This window comes from Stegostoma tigrinum, chromosome 15, assembly GCF_030684315.1.
Source record: "Stegostoma tigrinum isolate sSteTig4 chromosome 15, sSteTig4.hap1, whole genome shotgun sequence".
Lineage (NCBI taxonomy): Eukaryota > Metazoa > Chordata > Chondrichthyes > Orectolobiformes > Stegostomatidae > Stegostoma > Stegostoma tigrinum.
In genome coordinates, this window is record NC_081368.1 from 23,197,203 (window position 1) to 23,214,471 (window position 17,269).

The 17,269-nt window shown below is 39.7% G+C and overlaps 1 protein-coding gene across 1 annotated transcript; it reads right to left on the reverse strand.

Moving 5' to 3' along the window:
* Window positions 1-425: 425 nt before the first annotated feature.
* Window positions 426-13,203, reverse strand: LOC125458896 (protein Wnt-11b-like). Its single transcript, XM_048544710.2, has 6 exons — window positions 12,920-13,203; window positions 12,597-12,739; window positions 12,043-12,275; window positions 5,625-5,902; window positions 2,470-2,762; window positions 426-1,589 (listed from the first exon to the last, which is right to left on the reverse strand). The coding sequence occupies exons 2-6, from the start codon at window positions 12,668-12,670 to the stop codon at window positions 1,415-1,417; spliced, it is 1,053 nt and encodes a 350-aa protein (XP_048400667.1). The 5' UTR covers window positions 12,671-12,739; window positions 12,920-13,203; the 3' UTR covers window positions 426-1,414.
* Between the last annotated feature and the right edge of the window lie 4,066 nt (window positions 13,204-17,269).

Below are 17,269 nucleotides of genomic sequence, written 5' to 3' on the forward strand. Positions count from 1 at the left end.
AGAATAGAAGGCCACATTTAAACTTCCCTGGCCTGATTTAATTGGCTGGTGATGGTGCTATTGAGAAGGTGATGGGATTCTATCTGGTACCTTCTATCATGATTCTACGGTTCCCCCACACCACACCTCTAGCTTGCCACCCCAAATTCCTGGCCCACTCCCACACACTGGATTAAATTCTGTCCTTCTGCTTCAGGACAGCTGCAGAATAAAGGAATAAGCCAGAAAAAGCGAAACTGAATGTGAGAAATTTCATTATTGGCAATGGCTTTGACGCAGTTAGCAAAGTTAAACAGGGTCAAGGGGGGAGGCTTTTTAGACATTTAACAATGCATTAATTTCATTCCCATATCCTCCAAAATAACTTGTCACAAAATTTCAGACCAGTATAAGTGTTTTATTTAAGAAAATAAATAAGAAGCAGATATAAAACAAAACACTAAATAACAAAAGCACACAAGTTGAGGTACTAGCTGGTTGCTACAAAATTATGAATGTGAGAGATGCCAGCTTTCCCTGTTCATGTAACTAGAACCTGTGCTCACCAAACTCGATTCTCCAGCCTATGTGAAAAAGTAATAAATTTAGCCAGCTATCTCCTTAGGCCACCTCAACCACTCCCACCCCCAACAAAATTGTCCATAAATAAGAACTGCCACATACTTGGCAACATTGAAACTTCTACTAGGATTCCTAATGAAATTATAACTGTCAGTGGTTGGATGGCACCTTTATTGCACATTGTAATAAGTTCCAGCACATAGAATGTTGTCATCATATTTAGGGTTTAAGGTAACACTCCAAACGAGGTGGGATGTCTTTGCTGTAATGCTTGATGACATGTTCAGCTGCACTGTACTTACAGCACTTCAATGCTAAGGAATCAGAACAGATGATCCTCCGAGGTCATACTCGTTCCCTCAACACTGTAAAGTGTGCGAGGTTCAGTGCTTTCCAGATCGAGCAGCACCTTATTTTCATTTTGCCCTTCACCATCCTTCTCTTCAACAATTGATCACTATTGATCACAGCTCTGTTCTCTAACTGAATGCCATTCTCTTCCTTCAAATTACTGGCATTCATCCTGCTGAACATATCAACTGTCCGTTAGGCCACTAAACATAGCAAAGGAACAAAAGGAATCTTTCTGATAAATGGAAATGTGTCCACTTGCCATTCTTTGAAATATAACTCATCCATTCACTTGGGGGGGGGGTTTCAATTTTGCCTTTTATCTGTTGTTTTTCTCTCAATACCGAGGTCCACTCCACTCATTTTGCCAGTAGTATCCAAGGAATTTTTGGTCATGGTCTCGGCAATCCATTTCCAGCTTTTTAACCCTCCCTATGTTTTACGTTCTCAGATACTGTTTAATTAAGTCTACTACTATTTAATACAGCAAGGTCCTTCGCAGTTACTTACACACATACCGTTCTGCTGTCCTTTCACATTTTTTGCAGGTTACGTAACAACACCAATGATATTTGCAATTACATCTCTCTATAATTGTTTCCGTATATGCGTTGTAACCCCGACCACAGCACATCAGGTTACAGCTGTCACTGCCCACGGAAGTCTTGTTACACTGTCTGCAAATGAAACAAATGAAGGAAGATCAGTTAATAATTTCAAACAACTAAAAAAAGGACCAAGAAACCTATACAAATAAAAAGGCATATCACCTGACAAATGCTAGGTCTGTGCTGTTTTGGACAAAACACTGCAATTATTCTCTGTGGTCCTTACCTATCACGGCAGAGAGTGATTGAGGTTTTGTGCCCAAAGTGACCCAAGTATGTAGACTTACCTTTGACAATTACAGTCTACATTGGACAAATTGCTATTCATGTGTTTTACAGAAACGTTGTCAAAAATCCAGGTTGATTTATTAATATAGTTTATTTCCCTTCCTTCCCTATTGTTTTCTGCGATTTTGTTTCTCTTCATGTTTTTCTTTGCGATTCCCATGATTTTAAGAGTTTTCAGCGTGTTATTAACTCTTTTGTGAAGGAAAAGCAGCAAGAGACAGCTGCCTCCTGTCCTAATATTCAATGTTAATTTTTTAATACCACAGTTACACTATGGTTCTCTATAAATGCTTTACAATCCTCATGCTGGCTGTCAGGATCTCATATCAGCCGAGATTCCAAGTTCTATTCTAACTGCAGAAAAAAGTAACACTCAAGTTACTGATCCAGTGCATTTGGTAGAAGATTACGACCTTGAGATGGGAGACAAGATGTAGTGAAACTTTCCCCCAAAATGGATTAGCTAGTAAAATGCTGATTATCACTGTCCAAATTCATCATGAGAAGTATCATTGGGCAGCACTTTTAGAACGGCATATCGGGAAACTGAATCCCATTTTAGCGAGGAGATAAATAAATCTATCACACCCAGAATAACTGATAGTGAAGAAAGATGGAAAATGAAGATAATGTCAGAACCACAGTCGATTCAGCCCCTTACCTCTCATGAGTGCCGTAGGAGCCTTGTTTCTCACTTGTTGTGCAGTAGTCTGGTGATGCCACCAGGTAAATCAGTTCATTCTCCCGAACTGGTCGTATGTCAAGCTCTTTAGGCACAAGTTGTTTCCTTGTGCCAACGTAACGGTGAATCACTCTAGTGGCTGCCAGGTATTTTGACTTAAGGTTAACAGCAATCTTATTTAGTTCCTGTAACCCCTTCCAGCAGGTCTTTACAGAACAAGAACCAGAAACACCATGACACTTGCATTTAGTTTCCAATGAATCAATTAATGTCTGGTAAGAGAAAATATGTATGAACAAGGATAAGTCAAGGTGCAATTCTTCGCTTGAACATAATACAAAATGGTCCCAATACTCAGAAGTTACTGAAGTATGGAATAAGAAAAGCAGACATGCACATGTCTGCTAGCATCCAGTACTTTGCCTGTTTCATTTTCTGCGACAAATTCCACATAAATTTTCTTGATCATTACAAATCACATCCATCCATTCTTTAAGCCACTATTTAGCTTTCACCTGAGTCTAAACATTCCCTTTCCTTGCTCCTTCATTGTCCTAAAGGACAAAGCAACCGTAGGGCCACAGAGTATTTCATATTTTAGATTAGCTCACAAGAATGAAATTATTAATCAGCCCACTCCAAATCATCCAGTAAATCACGAGCTAAATTTGAATCAATGTTCACATAAAGAAAATATTTCAATCATATTGATTTCATCCTTTCAGAATACGAACCTAATTATTGCTGTATTCAAATATATAAATTGCTGCAATTTAGACTTATGATGGAATGCTTTCAAAACAAAGGCACAAATTCATATTTGTACATTTAAACACTTTAAACATAAGTGAGGTTGTGTTTTTAAATTAGTAATATTTTAAAGGTTAAGGGTGACCATTTCAGGTTTTAGAATTTAAAATATTTTAAAAGATAGTAAACCATTGATGGCAATTCTCTACAGTTCCATCAAACTCAAAATTTGATCTTTGCACAGCATCTTATTCCTCGATATAACAAGAGTTATGTTCAGCAAACTCTGTCAATCATTTCTTTTGGATTAAGGAAAGTTCCATAGATGTCCATATGCTATGATTTCCGACTGTGCTTCCTAAAATCCTGTAAGGTGCTGCCCCCATGAAAGGACTAGTCCTTAGCAATTTAGAATGCGTGGGGAGGTTTTGCTTAAAACTATACGATACACCAATCAAAACACAGCTGGAATACTGTGAAGTTTTGTACCCTTTATCTGAGCAAAGAAATATTGACATTGGAGGCAGTCCAAAGAAGGTTGATTAGGTTGACCCCAGATATGGAGAGACTATGAGAAGAGGTTGAGTAGATTGGGTCTTTAATCAGTTGAATATGGAAGAGTCTAGGACCAGAGAGAATAATTTCAGAGGAGGTTGCACATGTAAGACAGAGATGAGGAGGAATTTCTTCTTTCAGACGGTAATGAGTCTATGGAATTCTTTAGCACAGAGGGCTGTAGAGGCTGGATCATTGAGGGAAATTTTTAATCAGTAAGGGAATCAAGGATTATAGGGAAAAGTCAGCAAAGTGAAATTGAGGATTATCAGAGATAACAAGGTGTAGAGCTGGATGAACACAGCAGGCCAAACAGCACCAGAGGAGCAAGAAGGCTGATGTTTCGGGCATAGACCCTATCCTTAAGGATTATCAGATTGGGAATGGTCTCATTGAATGGCAGAAAAGATTCAATAGGCTGAATGGGCTACTTCTACTCCTATATCTTATGGTCTCATGCATTCGAGTTCTGATTTCAGAAGTCGGGCAGGTACTCTGGTTTCATTGTATATGCTCTGGAAATTGAACTGTTCCATTGTACTCAACAGGCAGTACTGTCCTGCGTGCTCATATATAGTTACAGGTGCAGTCGTTGCATTATACAGTAAACTCTTGTGGATGAGTTGGACATCTTGTCTACACAATTAGTACTTGAGTCTGACCTGTTTCCATCACTATAGTGCTCTCCTTGTTGCTTTTCAACTCATCAAAACCTTTACTGCTCACATCATGTGTTTCCTCAAATCCCACTCCCCTTCTAATCCTGTTCTCATTAAGCTCTATTGGGTCTCATCTCTGGGTATGTTGAACCAGTCTTATTGTATTCTTCCAGTAAGTCCGCAGTTGATATCTTTCTTATCCACTATTACCCCACCCTAAACGCCGTTGCAGTTTCCTAAACTTCTCCCAGTAAGTATCCAATTTTTCTATTCCATCTCCACTTAAATTGTCATTACTGCTCCACAACTAACAGTAATTCCTGGAGTCCATGCATGTGGAGTTAAAAGTGAGAATCCAGAAATAGCTGTCAATGATTATACATCTCTTCAAAGGACATACTGTATTGCAATCTGTTAGAAATTACTCAACTGACAAGAACTTCAACTTACTCTCATGTAAAACAACTTGAAAAAAATTACACCATACTGAAAGAAAGTGGGACTATTTTTGTTGGCATACTAAGTTCGTAAGTACTTCTAAACAGCCTCACTGGTCCTGAAAGCGTGTTTATATTTAGTCAATGTCAAATTTCTTGTTTATAAGAAATTTCTTGAGCTAGGCTTTGCAATCCCTGCCCTGTGAAAGCTGGGGAGCATGCTCACTGATTCCCTGGCTGCTCAATCTGTCTGAATGTTTTAGGGGAGGTATTGGCAGCCTGCCCACCCTTGGGTAATTAATTGATAAATAAAGAGCCTTATCCCACTGCTCCTCAGCTACAAATTGAATGGAATTGTTATGGTCATAAGGGGTAGATAGAAGAAGTCACCTGCAGCTTTGCATGACAATTAAATTGGTCCAATGTCATAATTTGTTGTATCAATAAGCTAGTGAATTTGACTGTGAGGAGCAAATTGACACCAATTTGAAACAAAATGCTGCCGGCTCTAGGCCTGAAACGTCAGCTTTTGTGGTCATAAGATGCTGTTTGGCCTGCTGTGTTCATCCAGCTCTACACTTTGTTATGCTGAAGTATTGCTTGTTTACACTTGCTCTCATTTAGAAATTGATAACTGACCATGGATATTAGCACAATCTTTCTTGAGGTGCAATAAGCTGAACAATCTGATGCAGGAAGTAAAAACGTGGTTTTAGCCTTACTAGCCATTTACCTGCCTGCCAACATCATTGTTGTGCTTATTCATCAGTCTGTTTGCCTGTGTTCCAGCTCTGTTGCCTTTCATTGGTGCATCTGCAAAAACAGAGCCAAGCTGCAGCCCATAGCGAAGATTGTCCCCACAACCGCCCCACCTGAAGTCAGGCCCAGGAACCTCGGCTGGGTTGAGACCACAGGAACAGGTTGGCAACTCGCCAGAGGCACAGAATCGAGCGATGGAATGACTTAGTGCAGCAGAAGAGAGCGCATATACAAAGGATGATTCCCGTGTTCCTGAAACACACGTAAATAAAAGATATATGAAGACCAGTCAAATCTGACAATTACTAACTAACAAATATGTTTTATATGTACACATATCCCTATTCATTGGTTGAGATGGGTTAATTGAAATGTTCAGCTTGTGGGCCCTCTCAGGTGGATGTAAAAATTAACACTGCATGGTTTTGAAGTGAAGACTACTTTTCCCTGGATCCTCGCAAATATTTATCTCTCAACCATCCATGGCACTAACACAGATTAATTGGCCATTATCACATTGTTTTTTGAGAGACATTGCACTTCAAAAGCATCAAAGCACTTAGGGATACCCTGACGCTGTGAAAGGTGCTAAAAAATGCAAGCACTTCTAAAATACCTTCAAACCTAATTTTATTGATGACTACCAAATTCTGCATTTTGTTGCTTTGTTGCATTAGTGAAGGAAATATGTCCACTTGTCAATTTAGCATTCTCTCTCCTCACAATGGATACTTATAAGTGTATGTTGTGTGAGTAATGGTTCCAGTCTATATTGTGCATCTGTTTGCGCAGTTGGTATGAAAATGCTTTTAGTTATACACACCGACCTGATTAAAAAGGAAAGTGAGAAACCAGATTTTCACTGATCTTTATGAAATAGATTTTCAGTAGCTTTTAAGGGGTATCTGATATTGGTGAGTCATTGCCAAGACTTATTTCCACACTGTCTCCAATGATCCACATCAATAAAAAAAGTAATCTTTCGGACAGTCTGAACTTACTCTTCATCAATAATCCTGCCTAACACTGCCCCTCACTAGAACCATCCAGAAATGCAAAGAACTCACTCTAAACTCCATTCAGCATTGATTAATTCAAGATGTGACCACTGAATGACCTTAACAAATCCAGGGCGAATATTTCAAAGGCAAATGAAAAGAATTAAATGATGTTTGTGCACTGACCAAACAATTATTTGTACTGCTTCACAAACATTCTGCAAGAGCATATCCCAACTACAAGGAGTCACTGTTACAGAGGATTTGGCACACTTTGCTTCATCAGGGTATTAAATATATGGGCTGGGATGTCATATTCCAGCTGTTCAAGACATTGTTAAGACCACATTTGGAGTATTGTGTACAATTCTGGTCACCCTGTTATAGGAAAGATATTATTAAACAGAACAACATCCAAAAACATTTACCAAGACTAGAGGGTTTGAGTTATAAGGATTGGCTGGATATGCTGGTACATTTTTTCCCTGGAGCGCAGGAGGCTGAGGGTTGACCTTATAGAGGTTTATAAAATCATGAAGGGTATAGATAAGGTGAATAGCTAAATGTCTTTTTTCCCCAGGGTAGGAGAGTCCAAAAACTAGAGGACATAGATTTAAGGTGAGAAAGGAAGGATTTAAAAGGGATCTGAGAGGCAACATTTTTCACACAAAAGGTGATGTGTATATGGAATGAGCTGCCAGAGGAAGTTGGTAGAGACAAGTGCAATTACAACATTTAAAAGATATTTGGACAGGTACATGGATAGGAAAGGTTTAGAGGGATATGGGCCAAATACTGGCAAATGGGACTAGTTTAGTTTAGGGTAACCTGGTTGGCATGGACAAGTTGGGCTGAATGGTTTGTTTTCATGTTGTACATCTCCAAGATTCTATAAGCAGAGGGTGTTTTTCTTCTTATTGTAATGTATTTCTTGTTATGTGATATAATGCTTTAGTCCTTAGAAACAATGTTATCAAATACAATGAGCAATATGGAGAAAGACTTACTCATATTTATAACAGGTACGCACAAGACAGAATGAACGAAAGCACATTGACATTGCCTTGCTATGAATCAGTTATGAGAACCATGGCCATAGATGATTCTGAATGTTTCTGAATATAACAGAAATTATTACTTTGACTCCCTAAGTCAAAGACTTCAGGATATCCAACAATGGGTATAACAGCTATTAAGGGGGAGTTGTAAACAAATTAGATCATAAAAACTGTACTTAAGAATTCAAGCATAAATCAACAGAAAACTTTCATGTGTGATTTATAACACCACTGGCATCCATTGAGTGAACTCTATAGCTTAAAATTCTTGTGTTTGTGATGCATCAATGCAATCAAAGCAGGCTTGTGCTATTGATCTAAGCAAAGACTTCAGAACATCAGCAGAACCCAGGGATTATATTAGTTTCAATAATCAACTCCTGGACATCTAGTTTTACTTTAAATGTTAAATACATGAAATGATTTTGTTTTCTGCTGCAGTATGGGCATACATGTTTGCTAGCTCAATCTATGACCTCACAGAAAATTGTTTGTCTCGATTAGGACCTCAATGGACATTTAGATGATGAATTTGAGGAATTCTTCATTATCATCATACTGTGATTTTTGAATTCACTTAGTCATATCAATGGCTTATCTCAGTTTAAATACTTTGATGAAAAAAAACTTATTCCTGTATGCAAACCCCAAATTAAAGCTGGGGATTTTTGACAGTTGATTAAAAACAGCCAAAATGGATTTTCAGCTCAATGCTTTGATGCTGGTAAAATGCAAACACCCAACATAAAAGAGATTGGATTTTTAATCAATTAGGAACTTTTTAACAAGTAAGTGCAGGAAGCATAAGACAGGGTAGTATTATATTTTACAAAAATGTACCTACGCTGTGACTTTTCTGTGACGAAATAGCGTGATGTACTTTATTGGGTGTTACAGGGAACAGACAGTTTGGAAAAAAAAATTACTGAATGAGTCTAAGAACATTGTGTAATGTATTAAGTCTTAAGGTGTCTCTAGAGAGGCAAGCAGACAGAGGGATAGAATTCCAAATGATTGAGCTATGATGACAGCGAAGCTTTGTTGCAACTTGTGGTTCAAAGAGAACTGGCATGCTAAATAGAACTGGGGTCTATATTTATTGTTGTAGGGCTGAAGATGACTGCACAGTGGTACAGTGCAACAATGGTATGGAGGCATTTTAAGATTTTAAAATGAATAGAAAGCAGGAACAGTAAGGAAAGCTTCCTGAAATAGGGATATAATATTGTATAAATATTCATCAATTCAGAGAAGAAATGCCTACTTGCAAAACTCTTCACAAGACATCCGCAAGATATTTGACAAATTTTTTTCAGAGTGATCGCTTGAATCTCACAAGCAAATTCTGGCTTAGCTGCACAGTGATTTTGATAAAACCAGACAGCGAGAACAAAAGTCTGTTCTTTGATTGTTGTCCTTTATAAAACCCTGTGCATAGGCACAGTTGAGCACATTTCCCATCTCACTCACGCATGACTAAGATCACTTTGCTCATGTGCCCTTTATTTTAAGAGCCATGTCTTATTCCAGCTTTGCAGGGTGTAAAAGGTTACCACAGTTTCTGTTTTTTTAAAATCTATTCAATGGCACACAGCACAAAGAAAGACATTATTCAGAAAAATATCATAAGGTATCTCAGTGCGATTCTATCTAAGGCACAGATAAGTAGGTGCACAGGTAGTCGTTAGCAATCTAAGTTTAGGTAGAAACATTTTGCTTCAACTTTAAAAAGAGTTCAAGTAAATTCAATTGAGCTCAATGTTCAACTTCAAAGTAGAGGGGGGTACTAGCAGAGAGACTTATATTTACAATTTTTAAAGATGTCAGGATAGGTTAAAACAGTTTTGTAAAAAGGGATCCTAGGTTTAATAGCTCCTACTTATAATACTAAAACCAGGAATTTAAGCTAAACATAAATGTTCAATCCTGCTAGATCATTGTCTCTGGGCACCATTGTTTTGGAAGGAACCAAAGGCTTTTGTAAAGGGCACAGATAGATTTCCTGCAGTAGATTGGTTCCAGGGATGAATCATTATAAGCAGAATTAGAGGACCTGGGATCATTCTCTTTCATGGGCAGGCTAACAGAGATTTAGTAGACGTGTTTAGAAATTTAAAGGTTTAGTTAAAGCACAATAAAAAGCAACAGTTCTTAGTACCTGAAGCGTCAATAACTAGAAGATTCAAGATAAAACAAACAGAATGCTGGGTAAAGTCAACAGGTCTGGCAGCTTCTGTAGAGAGAGACATAGTCTGGTATGAATCTTCTTCAGAACCTAGTTCTGAACAAAAAGAGTCATATCGGACTCTAAATGTTAACTCTGTCTCTCTTAAATGCTGCCAGACCTGCTGAGTTTCCCCAACATTCTCTGTGTTTGTTTCATCTTTAATCTTCTAGTTTTATAACTTCTTCTTGTGTTTCTCCGTGATAACATTGTAGTGCGTTTCCACGTTATATACTGGCCTCACTTCATTCTTCTGTAAAACATATGACCTTGCACACTTGTGCACTAATTTCAGCAGCCTGTCCATGTCTTCTTCTTCACTGTTCACTCTGTTTTACGCTCGGCGAACTCACACAAACAGCAACTTGCAATGACAGGATATTTGGTTTTGTGATGTTGTTTGAGGGATAAACCTTGTCCAGGACATGACACGAAAATCTCCTGATCTTCCAAAATAATGCCTTTGAATCCACTTGAGGGGACAGACAAGGTCTTGGTTTGATGTTTCAACCAAAATATAGCAGTTCTAACCATATAGTACTGCCTTAGTACCATCTTTGACTTTTGCGCTTCAGCATGGGGTGACTATACTGCATTGAATCTCGAAGACAAGACTGTCAACAACCAAGCCATACAATCTGTTGTTCTTAAGGGATAAACAGCGGACACCAGGTTCCATCTGTTCAAGATGACTTTCAAATGTTTGAGACAACAGTATCTGAAGAGCAGCAAACTTTCCCAATGTCCTGCCTAACACTGCATGGAGTTTGCACACCCTCCCTTTGTCTGTGCAGGTTTCCTCCAGGTGCTCCAGTTTCCTCTCACAGTCCAAAAATGTGCAGGGTAGGTGGATTGGCCATGCTAAACTGCCCATAGTGCCCAGGAGTGTTTAGGTTTGGTATGTTAGACAAGGGAAATGCAGGGTTAGGAGAATGGGTCTGGGCGGGATGCTCTTTGGAGGGGTGGTGTGGGCCTGTGGGGCCGAATGGCCTGTTTTCATATATTAGGGATTCTATGATTCTATGATAAGGTATTGATGAAGTTCAGGTTTCTTGCAGATTAAATGTATTAATCTAGTCTGGCGGGCTGGAGCACAATGAAGGACTGCTGCACAGTCAAACATGCCATCTGTTGGAAAGGATTTTAAACTGAAACCTTGCCTGCCTCTTCTGGTGGATCCCATGCCATTAACTCAATGGAGGGGTCACTCCAAGTCATCTGGCCAATATTTGTTCCTCAATCAATTTTACTGAAACAAGATTCCCTCATTGCTGAGGGAGTTTCCTGTGTGATATTGGCTGCTACATTTTGATAGACTACACTTTAGCTGAAAAGTCCATTGAGATGCAAGTGGCACTATATAAATGCATATCTTAAATTTACCAAAATGACATGTTATGGCCAGTAAGAGGATAACATCTCTAACAGTGTAGCACACTGGCTTAATCCTGCAGTTTGGTGTCAACATACATCATGTGCTTTAAAGTCCTGAGATTGGGCTATTCACCCTATCCATGCCTCATGATTTTATAAATCTGTATAATCCCTCTGCCTCTAATGCTCCAGGGAAAATAGCCCCAGCCTATTTAGCCTCTCCCACAGCTCAAACCCTGCAACCTTGGCAACATCCTTGTAAATCTTTTCTTATCCCTTTCAAGTTTAACAACATACTTCCCATGGCAGGGAAACAAGAACTGCAGTATTCCAAAAGTGGCCAAAGCAATGTTCTGTACAGCCTCAACATGATCTCCCAACTCTATATATCAAAGCCTTTTTCGCAGGGTACGGGACTCCAAAACTACAGGACGTAGGTTTAAGGTGAGAGGGGAAAGTTTTAAAAGGGACCTAAGGTGGTGCTTGTATGAAATGAACTGCCAGAGGAAGTGGCGGAGGCTGGTACAGCATTTAAGAGGCGTCTGATTGGGAAGGGTTTAGAGGGATAAGGGCCAAATGCTGGCAAGTGGGACTAGACTATTTTAGAATATCTGGTCGCGTTGGCCAGAAGGGTCTGTTTCCGTGCGGTACATCTCTATGACTCTAGGGGCTTTCAAACGCGAGTGGACAGTGTGCTAAATCGCTGATTGCATGAGACAGAAATGTTGTTTTATTTACCTCTGCTCAAGTCTGGATTGAAACGAGGGGCCAACTGGATGGAGGAGCAGTTCCACCTCATATCTGCCATGGCTTTCTGACAAACCAGGCGCGTCTGCTGGGCCGCGAACACGATGCCGTGCATGAGCTCCGGGTTCCTCCGGCAGAGCTGCTGCTGGTCTGGGACTAGCCCAGGCAATTTGCAGTGCTGAGTCTGGTTCCAACCCAAAGCGGTACCGCTCACTGCGATGGCGCTATCCGAAGCATCAGAGACTTGTTAAATGTCTAATATACACGAGCAACTTCTGCTCCGTTTTCAAAAAAAAATTCATAAAAGATTTACACAACTTGTTAAGATTCCACATGCAAAGCCCAATAAATAACTCTGGGACAAGTGACCCACGAATTTTCGATTTCCATTCTAGTTAAAGTTTCTCATTATAGAGACATATTTTTGTTGGAAAAAAACCATAGTGTTTAAATCCAAAAATAAATTCGGGGATTCGCTTTATTTTAAATCTATTCCATCTGAGACCACATAATTAAAGCTTTCAGGAACAGAAAGTTGTACTCACAGCCATTGTATAGCGCCACACCGCCGCCACTGAACAAACACCAACAGCAGAAGGTGACCAATTCGAATTTCCATTTTCAAGTTGTTCAAACAAACAAGCGAGGGGCTCACGACAGGCAAGAGAGCTCTGTCTCTGAGGCTACACTTGAAAGAAGACAAGAAAAATGTTTGTAAATAAACCGAGCAGCTGCCTGACGCTTTGCATTTATCTCTGAAGAGGCCGACAGACATTGCCAGGAGAAAGCCTTTGAACTTTCCTGGTTAAAATGTTATAATGAAAGTCTCCGAAGCAATGCAGTCGGAGTGAACACCAGAAATACTTACAAGCGATTCTCGCACTGCTGCCTGATTGACTTTACCGCAAGAAAAAAACCTGGCGAATTGGATACGAGGCGCTTGCTTTCAACACCAGATTTGGAAGTTTCTTTTTTATGTCATTTGCGCGAGTATAAACATTTCTCCCCAGTGCACTGTTGGCATGACCTCCGCTCTGGATTGATTGGAGTCGATCGCAGAGGTTGGGGCTCTGGTTTGCTGTGACACAAGGATCGATCTCTCCTGTCTCCGTGAAGTTTGTGAGGAGCCCGGAAAACGCCAGCTTTTTATATGTCTGTATGACGCGAGCCGTCTCCATCCCCAGCCAGCGATGTGGATTTCAGGTGCAGTGAATGGAGCTGACGGCAGCTGCGGGACATCAAAGCGGCTGGACCCACGGATTCATGTTAATCTCGCACTGAGCAAATACACATAGTCCAGCTCTTGCCAACCCCCTCCCCACGGGATTTGCCCCCCCCAGGGCAGGTCGGCAAAGCAAACATCCATTATTGTAGCTGCGAAACCGGAGACGACTTTGACATTCATGCACGGTTTGCAGAAAAGTGTACTCTGTTCCTACCCAAATCTACTTTAAACCCCACAGTCCAATAACACGCTGTCACATTGATGAACAGAACCAGGTCCATTTTTAAAGCCTGTTTAAGGCAACACAGTGTGGAGCTGGAGGAACACAGCAGGTCAGGCAGCATCAGAGGTGCAGGAAAATCGACGTTTCGGGTCGGGACCCTTCTAAAGAATTTCCTGCTTCTCTGATACTACTCGGCCTGCTGTGTTCCTCCAGCTCCACACCGTTGTGTCTGACTCCGCTATTTGCATTTCTTGCCATCTCTCCAGCCGTGTTTAGTAACGTCCAGCCAGCTCTCCGTTGTCCAAATGTGCAATAGGTGTTGACCACCTCTTTCCCCATTCTTCACCCATCAACTACCGTTTACAATAAAAGGAATAATTTAGTTTCCTCGTGCTTCCATTGCTCCCGACAGCATCTGGTTTTGTCGGATGTTGTGTGTTCAATATTCCGGGCTTTACGGTTTCCAAGTAATCTCGTTGGTGACAGACAACAAGGGAAATTAATTCAGTTTCAATATACACGGTTGACCGCACAGGTATCTGGAGCAGTACACACCAAGAACCCTGACTATTTTGTCTTCAAAAACGAGCAGCTCCATCTATTAGCCATTAATCCATCTATTAATAGCTCATGTTATTAAGCTTTAAATTCTTCTTGGGTTGCCCTGTGTCCATTTTGTGAGGTTAGCCGGGGCTATTTTTAGTTCAATTGTCTCATTAATTTGTCAAAGATCCCTAAACTGAGACACTGTATAAGCTAACTAACGGAGATGCGGAACTTTTATATCCACCAATGCTCCGTAGTGCATACAGAGCCAGAATTTTTTTAAGATTTCACTTTGAAGAATCGATGCTTCGCGCTGCTCACATCTGTTGAGGCTTTGAAGTGCCTTTGAAATGAAGGTTTGTCAAACTCAGAATTAGCATTAGAATGGCAGAGAGATGAAGCAAACAGACGCGCGCAATCACAGTTTTAAAAAGGGGGGCAGACAACACATGCCCAGCATCTAATACATACTAACAATACCAGTATTTGTTCCTACTAGATTAACTGTAGACAGACCGCTGAAAATAAAACGTTGCAAAGTAAGATATGTTTGTATGGCAATCCCTATGTGGAAAGTAGCTATTTTAAACTCGCTTTGATTTAGCTGTTAGGGAACATTACTTTGTTGCCTTGTGCCATTATCTATCATTCCTGCGTTTGACTGTTGAGGGATAAAACCTTCACTGAAATGTCAAAACCTTTATTTTAATTTAAAACAAAATTACAGTAACCAATTGCTTGTGAAAATGCTTTGAAAACAAAAACAGCAAGTGCTGGAGAAACTCAGCAGGTCTGGCAGCATCAGTGGAGAGAAAACAGATTCAACTTCCAGTGACAGGAGAAATCAGATTTGCAACATCCACAGTTCTTTGGCATTTTTATGCGAATAATTTTATTGATGGAGAGAATTCTTGCTGACACAATGACGTGCTTATGTAAACTGCATTGTAAATTGTTCCCTCTCCTTTGGTACTCTTTACCACACTTTAAAAATCAACATCTTCACCCAATCCTCAAAACAACACTCTGGACTCCTGTTGTAATGCTCCATCTCTAGTTTCCCAAAATTCAAAAGCGTATTGTTGCCTCTGAGATGCAAGTCCATCGTGCCCCACAGTTACATGTTGAATCTCTCCAAAGAGGTTTAAGAGTTACAATGAACTGGTCCTAATCAACGTCAGAAGTGACAGACTTTGTGACTGTGTCCATACTGTAGTTACGCTGACAGTTATGTAAACTGTCTGAAGCCTTTGGTGCAGTTAGGATAAGGTTACAATAGTCCTATCAGACCAAAGGACTGCTCTCTGATTAGAACAAGATAATGGGTGGTGTGTTTAGGCTGAGGGTCACCATACCTCAAGTGAGGGACAAGGTTGATAAAGAAAGAAGTTCATAGTAAGCTCAGCCAATATGAAAATTGAAACCACACTGATAGCGTCACTCTGCATTGCAAACTATCTGTCAAACTGAGCTAACCAAGTGGTATTCACCTCTAACAGGATTCTGCCATCTTGCCAAAATGATGTTCTATGAATCACACACATGATTGGTGTGTTATTTGAATATCAGCACTAGTTTTGGGGGTCAGCTATCTCAGTCGGCTGGAAGACTGATTTGGGAGGCAGACTGATGCTGACAGCACAGATTCAGTCCCTGAGGTTAAGGTCACCATGAGGACCCCATCTTCTCAACATCAGTCACCTCTGTCTCTCTAATAAGTCAGCAGGACTATGGTGACTTTACTAGTTTGAAGGCAGGTGGGTATACCATTTTTCCTAAAGGCTAGCATTTTGTATCACACAGCATGTCCATTTGGCTGTTTTCAATGTACTGGCTGCGCCCAACTAGTATGTACCTGTGAAACACACAACATTGTGTCCAACATGACATGTGATTCTGTGACGGGACAATTTTGCTAAATAATACTAAATATGTTAAGAATTATGCTGACAGCCAAGTTATGATAGGCAGTCAGGCTCACAGTGCAATGCAATTGTGTGTACTGGTAGCAATATATAGTTAGTACACAAAATATCTGCAGACAGAAGAAAAAACATATACCACATTGCACCTGTTTCAATTGAACAGAATAGTGGCAGCTATTACCTGGTTAATTCCTCAGGCCAGTGCCTTGTCCAAGCAAAGTCAGCTTGTTTGGTTGAAAATTAACAAAACATGCCAGGTAACTGTCAGTCGTCACTTCACTTGATAATTTTGAATTGTAATACCTCTGCGAATTACAGTCCACTGTAAACCAATCAAAACTCTTCTCTCACATAGTATAAGCGTGTTCCCTTTTAAATTGTTATTCTCGTGAATTGTTTTAAAAATTGAAAAATGAAAAGGCTTAATAAAAAGCATTTTTTTTAGTTATGCTGAAGTTCTGTGCTACCAGACAATTGATCCTTACTTCGTTAAAATAGCATTAATTTTTCTGGTGTGTATTAGGGGGAAACTAGTCAGTGAAAATTTCAAATTCATTTACTTAAAGGTGTTCTAATGACTAATCTATTAACAAGGTATTAATTAAAAGAACCTGTAGAGGTGTAGGATGCCTCAAAAATGGATTGGCACATAATGTAGCAGATTTGGGATTAACGATAAAACAGAAGTTACTTGGGCAAAAGAAATGGAAAACATTGAAGAAATCAAATTATTTACGTACAACACGTTAAAAGAATTTGAAAAACACCAAAAAATAAATTTTTTCCATGAATCCTAAACGTTTATCTTTACTAACATCAGAGAAAATTTTGCTCTTTATTACTCCTATTGAGCTTGATTTTACTGTGACATCAACTTGCAGAATTAAAAATTTTGTAGACTCTTCCTGAAGCCTTCATATCATTGAGGGTAAACATTTTAGGCTTCAAATAACTACCCTAGGATTTTAACCAAGCACTCCTGTTCCTTACGCTAAAGAAACCTATTGTGAATAATTCCAAACCATCTTCCACCTTTCTCAGCAGCCACCACTTTACACGTCCAGTGTCAGCTAGGAACACTGCAGAACTGTCCAAACTGAAATTAAAAAAGAACCTTTTTGCCTAAGTTAGGTTTTTCCTTAATCAAAAAAAAATTATTGACCTTCTAAACTGGAACACAGCAGTTTACCTTGTTTGCTTAAAAAATTCTCAATGTAAACAAGAACCCATTACTCTTCAGGAAGTCCTTCTCTCACATGTGTTTTAAAATAAATCATCATGACTGCAGGAATACAAGTT

Bases quoted from the DNA above. Each gene is read 5' to 3' on its own strand.
- LOC125458896 (XM_048544710.2), bottom strand. From the start codon at position 12,670: ATGGAAATTCGAATTGGTCACCTTCTGCTGTTGGTGTTTGTTCAGTGG. The intron at 5,903-12,042 runs GTAAATAAAACA...CGTGTGTTTCAG, and splicing joins CAATCCAGACTTGAGCAGAG to GAACACGGGAATCATCCTTT. The intron at 1,590-2,469 runs GTAAGGGGCTGA...TTTCATTTGCAG, and splicing joins TCCTACGGCACTCATGAGAG to ACAGTGTAACAAGACTTCCG.